Here is a 16,346-nt window from a genome sequence, read left to right on the forward strand (position 1 = left end):
CATTGATCAGAATTTACTTTTATCCCTCATTCTGGCAGTGTCCAGAAACAGAAGTATTGTGTTTAAAGCTTAACGTAATGTTCCTGAAAAAAAAGTGCATTTTGTCAAAGTTTTTTAGCATGAACTCATCAGGGCAATTCACAAGAATAACAATGAATAACAATTTAAAGGGAAAGCCAGCATTTAAACTACATGACCACTGGAAAGTGCTGATTGGTAGATGTGTTGCCAAGAGACCCGGGTTCGATTGCAGCCTCGGGCGACTGTCTGTGTGGAGTTTACATATTCTCCCCGTGTTTGCGCGGACTTTCTCCGGGTGCTCTGGTTTCCTCCCACAATCCAAAGATGTGCAGGTTAGGTAAATTGACCATGCTAAATTGTTCATAGTGTTCAGGGATGTATAGATTAGGTGCATTAGTCAGGGGTAAATGTAGGGAAATGGGTCTGGATGGATTACTCTTCGGATGGTCGGTGTGGACTTGTTGGGCCGAAGGGGCTGTTTCCACACTGTAGGGATTCCAAGATTCTGTGATTCTATGACCCATGAATACCAATTAATGCACCAATTAATGGTAACTGACAGTTAATTGCCTGCGTCACCTTGCCTGGTTTAAAATGTAAACAAAGCTTGACAGTTAATTATCAATCATAACTAATTTGTGCATTATTAATGGAAATGGCCCCACCAATCAGACTCTATTTTCCAACCAAACAGTGCTCCATCTTATACAACATTAATTTATATTTTGTGCTTGAATTGTGGTTCTTGCAAATTGTCCTGATGAATGCAAGACCAACAGCTTCAAGAAACTTGATCTTTTTTTCAGCAATACTCAAGTTCTTTACAACCAATTAACAGTATTAGTGACATTAGTGTTGCATATAGGCTTTATTTAAGTGGAACAACAGCTATTGCAGTTCTGCAATTAAGGCATTTATTTACAAATCTCAGCTCCTGTATTATCTCTCTGTTGTTATGTTTCAAAAATATGTATGCACATACATAAGTATTTATCTAATCCTCAATGCTATCTAAATTCCTAGTCCAGAACATTTTCATCATAAGACAAATAATATGAGGTTGTATATTAAGGTGTTGAAAACTGATAAGTTACTAGCCATAACTGCAGGTAAATGAGGTTATTATTTATTGTATCTAATGAGGGAAGAGTCTGCAAAATGTAACCAGCTATCTTTGGTCTACCAGAGAACACACAATCTATTTGTTGCAAGTATGGGAGTGATTTATTTTGAACAGTTTGATAAGATTTTGTGATATTGTATACCAGAATGTCAGCTAGCTCAAACCCAGTGACCAACCTGGGTCAAATCAGTGCAGGAAGCACTACAAGTGCTCCTGCTGAAAGAGATCCATTTAACTTCACAGTTCTTGGAAATAATATGTTGTGTTTCTTTTCTAAGTGCGCGCACCTGACTGTGTGCAAAGTGATGTAAGAAGCACATAACATTTCATATATATGGACAATACTTACCAACACATGCACAATAATTTGTATATTTTTCATATAATCAGTATATTGGAACGTATGAATTTTTAACAGACACCAGAATATGTCCACGGGCAGTTTTTAATGTTGGCGACAATGAGGCACTTAACTTCACAATGCTGGCCTTCCCATCCCCAGATCCCCTGAAAACTGACAGTCAATCAGAGGGATTGGCAGCAAGTGCAAGGGTGTGGTTCTCAGTAGGACACCTCTTGCTGATGGCAAATACTCTGATGAGGTACTGAGTGCTTGAATGAGCCCTCTAGACCCCACCCCACCTCGCCTCTGCTCCATCTCCATCGGGTCTACTAACCATCATGGTTTACCTTTTTTTGGACATCATGCTTGGCAAGTCCCATGCCTGACACTGGGTCATTATCAATGGTGACAGTGCGGGCATGAAAGGGACTTTATTGGGCGGGCTATGAGGTCTAGGAGCTTTAAACAATGTTGAGGAGCTGTGCTGCTCTGTTGGTTAAATGAGATGGTACTTCAATTGAGTCACTCTATACCCACACTCTTCTTACACAAGTGCTGGGCAAAATGAAGTTGGCTGTGCATTTTGTAAGATGCATGGGTCAGATTTTCTTGATTCCTCATAGAAATCTGTGGCCAGGTTGCAACACTCCATCGGCCTGAATTTTTAACCTGAAGGCGGATAGCAGCGAACTATTATAAATTTCTGCATTCCTCTCCAACTGAGAGAAAATGTCTATGAGAACCAAATATGTGAAGGTATTTTCAATCACTAATTTTCTTCTCTCCTTTCTTCTCATGAAACTGTTTACTATAAGCTGAGGTACCATTTTACAGATACTGGTCATTGTCCAGTAATTCACCTCAATGGGTGATAATGTCTGATTTGGGAGAACTTCACCCTGATTTAAAGTGAATTAGCTAGCTTGATTATTTCTAATGTCTTTATGACTTCGCAAATTCTTTGTTACAATTTCAAAATGGCACAGACACTTATCATTTCTCAACCTTTTCAAACAGAACTGTGAAATAATTGACTGGAACATGTTCTCTGAGCATGGTACTAATAAACTGTAAGGAAGTGCTTTTGACAGGTTGCATGATAACTTACAATGTCATATCATGCAATGAACTGGAAGGGTAAATGGCAGAAAATGATAACTAATGATATTAATTTTAATATTATAACAGGCAAAGAAGCAGTGTCCAGATGAACCTCCGAAACATCCCTCAGAGAAACTCTTCACAAGCAACTGTAACCCAGGTATTATTTGACTGAAAATATACAGGCCTCCTCTCAAACCTGAAACCAATAAGTAATTTAAACAAAAAATGATTTACAGTGTCACTGAAGGATTGTTTTACTTTAACACTTGGTTTATTCCCTCCGGCTAGGCAATTAGTTATCATTGTCATTGTTATTATTTTAACAAGAAGGGGGTGGCAAAAAAAAGAAATAACTCAAGTAAACAAAGTAGGAATATTAAAAAGGCAGATTCAAAATTCAGACTGAGCAACAATTATGAAGGAAGCCAAAAACAGTTTTGGAAATGAACCCAGATTTTTATCGAAAGCCATATTGGTTTGAGGAGGATGGAAGAGAAATGCAGAGTTCAACAGAGATTGTCAAACATCCATTTGCATTAATTAAAGGTTTTCATAAAGGGAGGAACGTAAAGCCTTGCTGGATATAAGCGAGCAACAGAGAATTAGTGCTACGCTACTGCAAATGCATCTCATACGTTCTGACAGAACAACACCATGCAATCTCCGTCCTTACACTTTAGTTCCAGTAAATTATATTCTTAAATGTAAAGAAAAAGATAACTTTCTTTTTGAACAATGTGGCTTTTGAAGAACTAGTGCAAAAGATATTCATGTATTTGTGGAAACTACAAGGGCCCACATGTCTACCTCCAGGCTATAGAAATAGGTTTAATGTCATAAATAGTGGGAACTGGCTCCTGGAGTATGAAGTATGGAGTTAGATGTAAATAAAATTCCAGATCTTTGTGCATACACAGACTTCTGTTAATAGCTCCAGTCAGGTAAACTTTAACAGCCATGTCACCTTGGCCTGGATGACTTGAGATCTGCTTTTTGTTCTCTGTATGCCAGTCCAGTTATAAGCAACTCTGATAATGCGCACTCCAACAGATAGAGCACTAGATGCTTGAAATGGTTCTTCCTGAGATTAGTCTTTTGTCCCTGATTTGCTGATGTGAACAGAGCTTCAGATGTGAGGGATCCATCCTGAAAAAGAAAGTACTTTCTATACAGCAACCATCACTGGATGTGTTGGGCTGCCAGGAATTTACTCCAATGCGGCAGAGATGGTGGAGCAGACACTACCAATTTTGAGACTTGTGTCCTAAAGAAATGTAGCTTCCATTTGCACTGCTCCTCATAGGGTTCTTGAGATTTGGTTATAGATGGTAACGATTCTTGTAGGCTGGGCTCTTTTTAGTTGCTCATCCTGAAGCTAAAACTCCATCGGCCTCTCTTATTCCTCTGCTTAATTTGAAAAGAATTGAACTTTTAAAAGAATGCCCATTTTCAAAACAAGTGTACAACTTCCTTAGATGTTTGTCCAGCCATTACAAACAAGTTAGCATTGCGTAAGTTATCAAACCAATGTTCTACCAACTTTTGTTGTGTTTGACATGAGATTGTAAAATACGTTCTTTCTGAAGAGCTACACACACTGAAACTTTCTTACCTTATTGCTGATCTTGTCAGGCCTTTGGCTGCTCATTAATCTTTTCTGTTCCTTTTGTCCACTCCTGCACCCCTTTCCTCTCACCACCATCCCTCAACAGTTTTTTATTAGAGTCAGACCAAAGCAAATTGGTTCTGGTCAGATACAAACCTGCAAAAAATCCAAAAACCTAAGGCATGGTTAAACAATACAAGGATACATAGAGCCAATATTATGATTAATATCTTGGTGAAAGGGTTTCCATGAATCATCTGAACGGGCAAATATATTACCCGTTACTCTTTTCTTAAGTTCTACTTGAATATCGGTATAATTTGAAATCAGAAATGTTTCTTTTTGTGGACAAATTTTCATCCCTCTGTATTACTCCTACTGAACATTGTTCCATAAAAGATATCCCATTCAGGTGAGTGCAAGGAGCTTACTTGTTCAGAGGTGACAACTTCCAATTGATCCCGGTAATGTCTTCACTTACGATCTGCGTATGAATTTTTTACCAGAGGCCAATCTCCTGGCAGCATCTGGCTGCTGTCACAATGCCTTTATTCCATTGTGGACTGTGCAATTGGCAACTGAGCCAACCATGGCAAACCTAAGGGTATCTGGATGATATAGGCTACTAGTCGATTGCATGATTCTAGTTCTTAATACACATTTATCTGGTAAAATGGAAACAATGGAAACAATGCTGCCATACAAGACATTATACAGAAGACTATCAGCATGCCGCAACAGTGCTTTCTCTGTCAGAACTGTATGTAGGAGTCCTGATATATTCAGCTGAGAGAGTGCTAAGCTTCATAATGGTCTACTGTATGCAGCACAACCTCACCATCGTACGGCCATGGAAGTTGCCACAAACTATACGGCAACTATATTAGCCCATGGGTAGCTAATATGAATGAGATACCAATGAACACAATCTTCATTTCCTAGACCTTCCCTTTCTTCTGTCACTAACCATCACAAAGTCCACTTCACTACAAAGCCAACAAAAATTAGAAATTAAATTTACAAAGTTTCTTGTATTGTTAACTCATCATCCTCATACACTTCTTTAAATTCCTACCTTCTGTGTGCTTTTGCCTGTGTTAATGCTCCTCTGCTGTGTATTTCTGTGACTGCTGCATGGATGCTGGAAGGTTACTGACTGTCAGTGGAGGAAACTGCAGTTGGCCCTGGAGAACTAAACCTCGTCCTCCATCATCTCAGCATGGCTGGCTGGTTGGCAGCCAACAACTGTGATACTTCCAGATGACTAGCCTTAGTTAGTTGTGGTATTTGCCACCTCTACCAATACGTGGTACTGTGTAACAGTTGTTTCAGTAGTTCATTGCTAGCAATCCTCCTTTGTCTTTATTTTTGACCCCTCCGTCTATTGATTAGCGATAGATTTTAGACCACCATTGAGTACCTACCAACCAGCCACATTTTTTGGGAGTAAAAAGGTTAATTGCACGATGGTGATGTTTGGTTGGGCATTATTAATAGGACTTTAGGGAGCTGGTACAGATACATTTGTTCCCATCAAATGCTACAGTAGTACTATTTGTCTCCAACCACTGATTATATGAAATGTGAACATTAACCATTATCTTTACCAATGGTTGCAAGGTCACTGGCAAATGGTAGATGTGGGAGGACAAATTCTGTCATCCTGAGGGCAAACATCAGGCTAATGTTCCACAAAAGCACTGCTAACCACCTAAGACAGCACCTCAGGATCCTAGGAATCTGACAGATGAAAGATGTTTGGATTGTGATGACACCCTGCAAATCCCTTTGAATTTTTGGGTCTGTAACCATGATGATGGTAGTTTGAGGTTGCCTGGCAACAAATGGACCTTTTATGGCTGTCATTGAAGCTGAAACGCTGGATTCTGGCTGATGTTGAGACCAACAATTTGGTCATTGGGTTGCAACTCATGTGAGGTCATTGAGCCTTCTGCAACACTGCGTCAGAGTTTGAATACCTTGATCGCCATGGTTACCTGGCTTTACTGCCTTCAAGTGCTTTACTGACCTCCTACAGAGGGGGCACGTCTTTTCTTGACTTAATCTCTTGAATCAAGATCTTCAGTACAGCACTGAAAACCTTGGAGTCTGTTGTTTCAAGACTATGCCTTGAGACAAGCTGTACACACTTTTAGAAGCCTTTATTTGAAGTTATATATAACTGCAAGCCACCTGCTAACTTCAAAACAAAAGTTTAAATCAGTGCCTATCGATAGGCGTAAGTGATTCCCCATTCATATTGCGGCTGTACAGGACACTGGTTAGACCATTGTTAGAATATTGCGTGCAATTCTGGTCACCTTCTTATCAGAAAGATGTTGTGAATCTTGAAAGGGTTCAGAAAAGATTTACAAGGATGTTACCAGGGTTGTAGGATTTGAGCTATAGGGAGAGGCTGAACAGACTGGGGCTGTTTTCCCTGAAGCATCGGAGGCTGAGGGGTGACCTTATAGAGGTTTACAAAATTATGAGGGGCATGGATAGGATAAATCGGCAAAGTCTTTTCCCTGGGGTCGGGGAGTCCAGAACTAGAGGGCATAGGTTTAGGGTGAGAGGGGAAAGATATAAAAGAGACCTAAGGGGCAACTTTTTCACGCAGAGGGTGGTTCGTGTATGGAAGGAGCTGCCAGAGGGAGTGGTGGAGGCTAGTACAATTGCAACATGAATATGAAGGGTTTGGAGGGATATGTGCCGGGTGCTGGCAGGTGGGACTAGATTGGGTTGGGATATCTGTTTGGCATGGATGGGTTGGACTGAAGCGTCTGTTTGCATGCTGTACATTTCTATGACTCTATGTCTCTATGACTTAGTACCCACCAACTTTTATAACTAAACACAATTAATATAAGGGACAATTATTATCAGTATTGCAGTTTTTCCACATTATAATGAGCTCTGCAATGGCCTCTACTATAACCACAGTGCACTTTCCCTTTAAGAGGTGCAATCTAGCTTTAATACTGCAGGTCAGCTTCAACTGGTTATTCATAATTTTGCAAAAATAACCCCTTTCCACCCCTTCGTAAGGCTACAACCAAATAACATTGCTGCACTGCCACTATTGGATACAGCAGTGTAAACTAAATTATATCACAATCCCTGTACTCATTTTTGATTTTAACCATGTAATTAGCATTTAATTTTTGCAGCACTTTTCTGTCCCATGATTCTTCATAACTAATGAATTTGTGATGGAGTCACTGTGACATACCAGCCAATTTCAGTACAGCAATGCCCAAAAACAATTTGTTTTGCTGATATTGTTTGTATAATCTGTTAATAAGGCATGGACCACAGTGAGACCTTTGTAAATGAACGCTCACCACATTTACTGACTTGGTGAACAACCTTCACTCATTAGATCCTATGCTTTGGTGACGAATTGGTTAGTGATAGATTAGCCTCCTAATCATACAGTGACGCATTCTACCTGTTTCCATTCTTCTTGAGAGTCCAAAGGTTAAAAGCTGCTGCAGAGCTTTGTGCAGCTTGAGGAGGCTCAAAGGTTATGCCAATGCAACAAATTATATTGCTGTTGAACAAAACATGATGAATGTGATCCAAGTTAAACTAAATTTTTAAAGGAATAGAATGCATGCATATTTTGATATACATGATTATGTATCACAGATTTTTCAGTTCTTTTTACTTCTCTCCAGTTAACTCCTCTTCTTTCCTTCCTCACAACAGTACACGGTTTTGATGGTTTCAGCTCCTCATTGGTACCTCACACCAGAACCAAGGCACTGTTTCCGTGCAAACTGTCTGACTGCAGGTTTCCAAATGGGACTAAACCTGACAACCATACATGTGCACTGTCCAATAAAAGTCACAATAACTGACAGGGACTTTGACTGACTTTTATCTCTTCACAATTCAGGTACATGCAGATAGTATGATTCCAAAGACAAGACAATATATTGGAATGCTTTGCACCCAGTTTAGGCCCAAAGACTGGTGCAGTGACGGTACAATGCACACCAATTCCTTCCTCATATACATTTACATGTTAGGATAGATTTCCCATTCTGAATCAGGTAACTCACAGAGAAGGGACTCAGAAAAATCTATCCTTTTTGAATCACATACAACTTGGTAAAAACAATGACTGCAGATGCTGGAAACCAGAGTCTAGATTAGAGTGGTGCTGGAAAAGCACTGCAGTTTAGGCAGCATCCGAGGAGCAGTAAAATCGACGTTTTGGGCAAAAGCCCTTCATCAGGTATTCCTGAAGAAGGGCTTTTGCCCGAAACGTCGATTTTACTGCTCCTCGGATCCTCACATACAACTTGACTGGCAAAAACCTTTCCCTTTGTGTCATGAAAGAAACTGGAACTGATGACTGAAAGATGAAGTTAGAGAAAACATTTGTGGATCGCTTTCTTGCTCAGATGCTATTGAAGACCCTTGTGTGGAATTTAATGCCTCCCTGGGCTGGGTTTGGAGGCATGGGTATTTAGTCGTTTCTCAAGGTGTGCTATCTGCTAAATGAAGTGGATGTCCTTCCACGCGAACCCTAATTAAAGACTTTAAACAGGCAACTAATACCCACTTAAGTGCTTCATCCCATTGGTGCTGGACAGTCTGAAGTCTGACTATCTAACCCTGTCAAGTTTGCTTCAGAATAATTCAGTCTCTGATCAAAGGGTCTGTCATCAGGAAGCTGGAGGTTCTGCTGAGTGCTACCCCTACCCTTTTCTTCTCTTTCATTGCCCGCGCCAGACCCCTGATGGTTTTGAATACTTCCATCTAACCTCTCTGTCTTCTTTTCTCCAAGAATAACAGTGCTAACTTCTGTAATCTATCTTCATAACTGAAAATTCTCATCCCTGGAACCATTTTTAATTATCTTTTCTGCCTTCTCTTCAGTGCCTTCACATCCTTGCTGAAATGCAGCACCCAGAATGAGATGTAATACTCCAATTGAGACAAGACTGGTGTCCTAGACAAGTTTAACATAATCTTGCTCTTGAACTCTGTTGCCCTATTAGTAAAGCCTAGGATACCATATGGATTATTAACTGTTTCCTCAACACTTCTTGTGATCTTCAATGTGCACATATACACCTAGGTCACACAGCTCCTGCACCCTGCTTTATTTCATATTATCCTCCTGCTCTTCTTACCAAAATGAATTACTTCACATGTTTGATATTACAGGCATGAACTGAAAGCAGTGGAAAATCATAACTCTCCTTCAAAAGTCCTTCATTAACTATGAAGTGACTTAAAATATCCTGATGTTGTGCAAGGCACTGTATGAATGTGTCTTCACCTGTTTTGGTTCAACAATCATGACTTTTGAAATGACCTGCTTTCACTGATTGAATCATAAATTTCTTCCAAGTGTGACCATTAACAAGTTTCCAGACAGTTTGAAACATATCTAGTTATTTATGGTGTAGTGTAGAAAAAGAAAACCCACAGATGAACACAATTAATATTTAAAAATCTGCTGTTTTGATGCTGCGTGTTTGGTATATTCTGCCAACATTTATGAAATTGGATCTATTTTATAATTCATTGATTGCATTATATAATGATATGGACATGATTTTCAGCAAGCTTGTTTACAAGTTTGTCGGTTGCTATGGTAGCGCAGTTATCCGGCTTACAATTACATAATTTTATCTGAAAGATCACATGTATTTGTGATCAAAAACATCAGATTGGAGATAGCAAAGAAGAACAATCTGCCTTGAAGATCTCCGTAGTTTGTACACTGGATTTAATATTTGTCATGCTAAAACGAGGTACATTTCTTCTTTTATTGGTAAATTAGTGGGTGTGATTTTAATAACAGGCTCTTAGTAAATGATCATGACTGTTACTCATGCCTGTCACATACTGAGATGATTTTGTTTTGAGCACTGAAGCAATACAGAAAAAAATAAACCACTGAAAAGATATGAGTAATCCTATTTATCTCTGCTAATTCCAATTTTCTCTGACTTGAGTTGAAATGCATTTCCAGGGAAAGGGACAGCCTTTGGAACCTTGCCCAAACTGCCACAGATGCCTATTTAATCCAGTAATAGTGTTTGTTTACTTTTTTTTACTCATTCATAGGATGTGGGCATTGCTGGCAAGGCCAGGCTGTGTTGCTCATCCCTAACTGCGCTTGAGTAGGTGGAAGTGAGTCCTAAGCCACATCAGTGCCCGTGGTGAAATTCAGCTGGAAAGTGAGCTTCAGGATTTTGACCTGGCACTAATTGAGGAATTTTAGAATATAGCCACATGCTACTAGACCTGAATGACATTCAGGCTCGGACTTTAGGTAGCAAGTAACATTTGTACCACGCAAGTTTTATTTTTTTACTTCATGGGATATGGATGTTACTAGCCAGATAACATTTATCATTTATCCCTAATTGCCCTTAAGATGTTAGTAATGAGTTATCTTTTTGAATTGCTGCTCTCCACATGGTGCTGATTGGAAGAGAATTCAAGGATTTTGACCCAGTGACAGTGAGCGAATGGTACATTTTCAACTTAGGATGGCGTATGACTTGCTGGAGAACTTGCAGGTCATGGTGTTCCCTTGCATCTACTAGTCTTGTCTTTCTAGGTGGTAGAGGTCATGGATTTGGAAGGTGCCGTCAAAAGAAATGTAACAAGTTGCTGGAGAGGAAAGCAGTCATTGCCACAGTGACTCTTCCTTACACCCCAAGGCCTTTTCACCACCTACACCATCATCCTGTGGGTAGATAAATGTCTAATTTTTGAATCCTTAGGATAAAGCTCCCTCTGTGGTTCCAGTGTCTGCTGACATGTATGTTTTTACTTTCTCCACCATCCTTGTCCCTATCAGCTCTGTGATCTTGCTGCTGATACTTGACCCCATTAGTCCATTGATCAACACCTCATCTACCACTTTTAACATCACTTCCTCCATCACTGACGTACTGTGCCTGTAATGTGTATCATTTACAAAACATACTGCAGATTCTTGCTTCTCCAATAGCATCTTCACCAGCAAAGCTGGGACTTCAACCACTTGAAAGGACAAGGGCCCTGAATGCCAGAAAACACCACCATCTGCAAATCTCCCCTTTAAGTTTTCCTGACCTAGATTATGTTGTCATTCCTTCATTGTGATCCTGTGACCTCTCTAAGTGAGACTTCCAAATTATGTCTAATTAGACATGTTGTGTCACGGTGCACAACACAAACTTCAATACTGCAACCCATCCCATTTAGCCACACCAGTTTACACAGAAAACTTTCATTCTTCCCATTTCAGTTTAATTTGAGCCACCTTTGTTTAAGTCATTGCACTACCTATATCTCTGGTCAGGTGCAGTGCCTGAGAGGTGTGGGAACCACTGAAATGGCGGAGAAGGAAGTTTATATACAACTGACGTTTTAAGGGATGTCACAATAGGATAATGAATGTGTTTAAAGACTTGGAAGAACCTGGAAAGAATTATATTATCAATCATTGCTGAGGTTGAAGGGGAAGGTGATGATAAAAAGGCAAAAATAAGGAGAAATCTAATGCACAGGACAAATCTGCAAGCAAGCTATGATGTTGTTTAATACTTGGCATCCTGTCTTGTTAGCTGCTGATGTTTAGCTGATGCTTCATACGATAGCTTTGAATAGTTCCTACAGCTCTACATGGAGCCAATTTTAAAGGTTAGCAGGCAGCTTGTATGGAAGGAAGTGGAGGCAAGCATGAGACTGCTGCAGATAACTCCTTCTGTTGGATGCACCAACTCTTATGCTAGATGGTAGCTACAGGGGACTTTACAGCAGATGGCGTGGATCTGCAGCTCCTGTCAAATAGATGTGCAATACCCGCTGGCTGCTGGCACTCTGGTAGGTGTGGCTAATCAGGCTGTGCTAGTCCATCAATACCCTGGCATCCCTGTTTCAAAACAGTGTCTGTAAAACAGTGGAAAACCGTGTTTTGGTGTTTGTCAGCAAGTCTCTAATGTTGTGGCTAGCTTGATATCACATGTCTTAGTGATGTCATTATACTTGGTGAGCCAGGGATTTGAGCAAAGGAGCCTCTGCCTGCACTCAGTGGCTGGTAAAGTGAGGTGTGCTCAGCTCTCTTGGCAGATGCAGGCATGTGGGTGCCAGCAGGGAGAGGGTATCTGTTGTGCAGCCTGACATGTCTGGCATTTGTCCATACTCCTCTTCTTCCAAGCCCTGGGAAACCCATTGGTGCGAGAAACAGTGCTGCAGGGGAAAATAAATAATGTGTAACAGCTAGCATAAAGGTTCACATGTTATGAAGGTGACAAAAAATGTTCAGGAATGACTAAGCTAACATGAAGTTACTGTGGGGTTATTTCTGTGATTTCCATTGTACGTTTTTCAGCATAGAAACCTTGGACACTCATCTCAAATGGAAAAGCTTTAACTTAGATTCCCACTGTGTTCAGGACCCACCAGCTGCCCCTAATCCTGAACCCCTGCCCAGACACCACCCACATTAATATTTAAAGGAAACACCCACTGGCTTTGAGTTGAGCTGCTCCCCCTGCCAATGGACCTTCAAGAAGAAAACACAGCTTCTGTAGCAAATCTGCCAGTTGCTGGGACTGATGAACTTGATGGCATGTGTTCAGAATCCACCAATATAGTTTGCAATCAGTTTACAAGGAAATTCTGGTATCAATAGAAATGTGCTGTAAAACAGGAGCGTTGTAACGAATCGCCTTGGTCACTTGTGTCCTTTAACAAAGGAAAGTTGCTGGCCTTACCCAGGGCACAATGTTCTCACAAGTATTCACTTGCACAGAATATTGTGCCACCAGTTGGAGGCACAATCCTTTCCCAGAGGCTTTCTCCGATGATTCACAAGTCGTATGACATGCATGTCTGATTTCCGTTGCTAAATGGACATCAGCGAAACACAACAGTTGTGAAGGCAGTCCTGTAATTTCATGGTCACCTATTGCCACACTTTTATTCCAGGGTTTATTTTAATTGAGCTGAAAATGTGTTGCTGGAAAAGCGCAGCAGGTCAGGCAGCATCCAAGGAGCAGGAGAATCGATGTTTCGGGCATGAGCCCTTCTTCAGGAATGGCTCATGAAGAAGGGCTCATGCCTGAAATGTCGATTCTCCAGCTCCTTGGATGCTGCCTGACCTGCTGCGCTTTTCCAGCAACACATTTTCAGCTCTGATCTCCAGCATCTGCAGTGCTTACTTTCTCCTAGTTTATTTTAATTGACCCATTTGATCCATTTCCATTATCATAATTTGGATGCTTGCATTACTAGTCCAATAACATGACCAATCTGCAACTGCACTGTATGCAAGCTAGTCAAGAAGGCCCATTACTAGGATGGGCAATAAATGTAGCCTTGCAAACAATAACCCCCATCAAGGGAAGGATTTTTTTTATTAGAGTTCGTGAAATAAATTGCAAGATCATTGTAAAAGGAAAATTGGATAACGTATACTTCTGTTTGCTACCAAGGAGAAATACATTGTTTTCCTTTTTGCTGTGGTTTTTAAACATCAAGGCACTTTAATTGATTTGTTTATTTTCCATTCTTGCGTCTTTCTGCTGGCATTGTCACTCTTTGTGTATGTATCTATCGCCCTATTTATTATGCATTCTTTACTTCATGCTTTGTCTAGATCTGCCATATGTTGTGGGTGCTCTCCCTTCCACATATCTTATCATCCCTAATTGTAGCTGCTTAACTATCTCTTGCCTTTCTTTTGAAAGCTCAGCAATTGGCACCAGACAGAGGTCAACGTTTACCTGTATGAAAAGGGGATATTTGGTTCAGTGATGGTGTCTCTATCTGCAGGCCAAAACATTTGCGTCTTGCCTGCCCTTGGAGATCTGTTATAGTAGCATGTCTGAGCAAGTTGATTAAAAACATTTGCAGCTCTTTGGAATATTATGTGGGGAATGGGATTTTGGCACCAGGGAGGTGAAGCTGAGCTATAAAGTGAGGACAGAGTTGAGGTTGTGATGGGCAAGGGGATGGGGGTAGGTGTTGCTACTTGAAAGTCAGGAAGCTAAGATATAGGATGACACTTAGGGTGGTTCTGGTGCAAGCTCTGTGCAGATTTGGGAATTTGACAGACTCATGGAAGAGGTGGATTCAGGAAGAAAGGGGAGCTGACATTTGGAAGCACATGACGAAATGCAGCCTTCAGCACTGAGATGGGTGGAGAGACTAGGTATGAGATATTGGGCAGGGAGAACATTTTTTCCCCTTTATTATTTTCTGAGTTGTAATTAGTGCTCATTCCTGATTGCCCTTGAACTGAGTGCCTTGCTAGGGCCATTCAGGGGGAAATTAAGGGTCAACCACATCTCTGTGGATCTACAGTTACATGCAGGTCAGACAAAGCAACGACAGTGGATTTCCTTTCCTGAAAGGTATTAGTGAACCAGATGGGTGTTTACAGCAATCGATGAGTCTTGTCACAGTCGCTGGTACTGAGACTAGCTTTATATTGCAGATTAATAAACCTGAATTTAAATTCTACTGGCTGCTGTGCTGGGATTCGAACCCCATTTGCCCAAATCACTAGCCTATGTCTTTGGAATGTGAAATCACTAACTATTGAGGGGAAGGATTGGGAATGTTGATGTTAGGTATGAAAATTCAGTAGCTGCTACAGTTCAGGAGCTGTCCAGATCTGTCCCATTATCAACAGCATAACAACCATCACTTTTCAAGCCCCTCTGGCTCCTAAGAAACATTAGACTGGACTCAAAACATTAACTGTGTTTCTCCCTCCACAGTGCTGCCAGACCTAGAGTTTCTCCAGCACGTTTTGTCTATATTTGTGATTTGGCAGACGAGGGAGATGGCTGAGGTTATTTTGTATGACCAAGGTCAGAGTCTGTGTTATGTAGGTAATTGCAGTTTACAAGTATTTGGGGGTGACTGGAATTTATAAAGATCTGGTGCATTGGGTCACCTAAGGGAACTGGAGTTTGGAAACAGAGATTATTGAAGAGCCTGAGCATTGGTGTCGGGAAAGAGTGCAATTTGTCAGATCGAGCAATATGGAAACAGACTGGCCAGAAGTCAACATTTTACATGTTTATCATTGCTCCTTTACAATTAGCATCTTTTCAGGACAAAGAATTATATAGCTACGTGACAGTAGAGAAGGCTATTAAACCAATAGGGGAATAAGCCACTCTACAGGCTGATAGTAGCCATGTTCTGTTAATGGAGAGAATGATCACAGAAATCATGATAGGGTGTCTGGTAGAACTCTAAACATTTGAACAAATCTAATACTGAGATTGGGGACACAAAGAATATTAGGTACTAAATCCCAGCTCCAAAGTCAGTGCTGTTGATAAACCTGACCCATTCAGATAAGGGTGGCATTTCTTAGAGAAAAGGCACAGGACGTATTAAAAAAAGAACCAAGTAATTTAGAGATTCATTTCATAAAAGTTTTAAATGACAACATTTATTTGCTGAATATTTTATATATTAAATATATTGATATTGTTTCAAACTGTAGTTCGTTGGATGAGAAAACAATGTTCGAGCTCAATAGAATTTGAATTTCTTTTTAGACATCTGATTAGTGGTCTTAATGACGGGCCTTTGGTCAAATTGGTTTAGCAAATTAGGAGATGATAGTTTTTTGTTTCCAGGTGGTGAGCTTGGTTAGTTATTTTATTGAGAATGTGAAATTTGAATCAGCCAGCATGCTTTGTGCTCGACACACACGTCACACAGTCACTTTCCCACACGTCCTGGTTTTGTTGGACAGTTTCTCATACTTCGCCACTACGTCACTTTCCCACACGTCCTGGACAGGTCAGGAACTTTCTCACATCTGATGAGCACATTAACACTTTCCCATGTCAAATGGAAATGTGCCAGATGAAATTGTTCTCACCATATCACAAATTCATTTGAGATTGCTGAAGAAAATAGATCGTGCTGAGAAATGATGGGAAGTGTTAGCATTTCAGACATGTTGGTCATTTAAGTAGTTTGCAGTGGAAATTTGGCAGCTCCCTTATTAAGGGGTTGAAGTGAAGCAGTAGGCAGGACTTCCAGCTGTAGCTTTGACTGCAGCCGATCATCCCAAATCCTAGGGATGGGGCCATCAAAATATTAGATTTAAATCCCTGTCACTGTAACCATGTAACAGGGCTGTTTACTCTTACATAGGA

The 16,346-nt window shown here is 40.5% G+C and overlaps 1 protein-coding gene across 4 annotated transcripts in view; it reads left to right on the forward strand.

The window, feature by feature from the left end:
• Positions 1-16,346, forward strand: part of sgk1 (serum/glucocorticoid regulated kinase 1) — a 100,798-nt gene that overhangs the window by 65,520 nt on the left and 18,932 nt on the right. For all 4 annotated transcript variants that reach the window (XM_043686298.2, XM_043686304.2, XM_043686308.2 and 1 more), the window contains one exon: positions 2,676-2,748. In XM_043686298.2, the coding sequence (XP_043542233.1) occupies positions 2,676-2,748 (73 nt within the window). The remainder of the gene's footprint in view (positions 1-2,675; positions 2,749-16,346) is intronic.

The sequence above is a fragment of the Chiloscyllium plagiosum genome, unplaced genomic scaffold (genome assembly GCF_037043375.1).
Source record: "Chiloscyllium plagiosum isolate Xiang-an unplaced genomic scaffold, Cpla_swu_hap1 HiC_scaffold_3, whole genome shotgun sequence".
In the NCBI taxonomy this organism is placed as follows: domain Eukaryota; kingdom Metazoa; phylum Chordata; class Chondrichthyes; order Orectolobiformes; family Hemiscylliidae; genus Chiloscyllium; species Chiloscyllium plagiosum.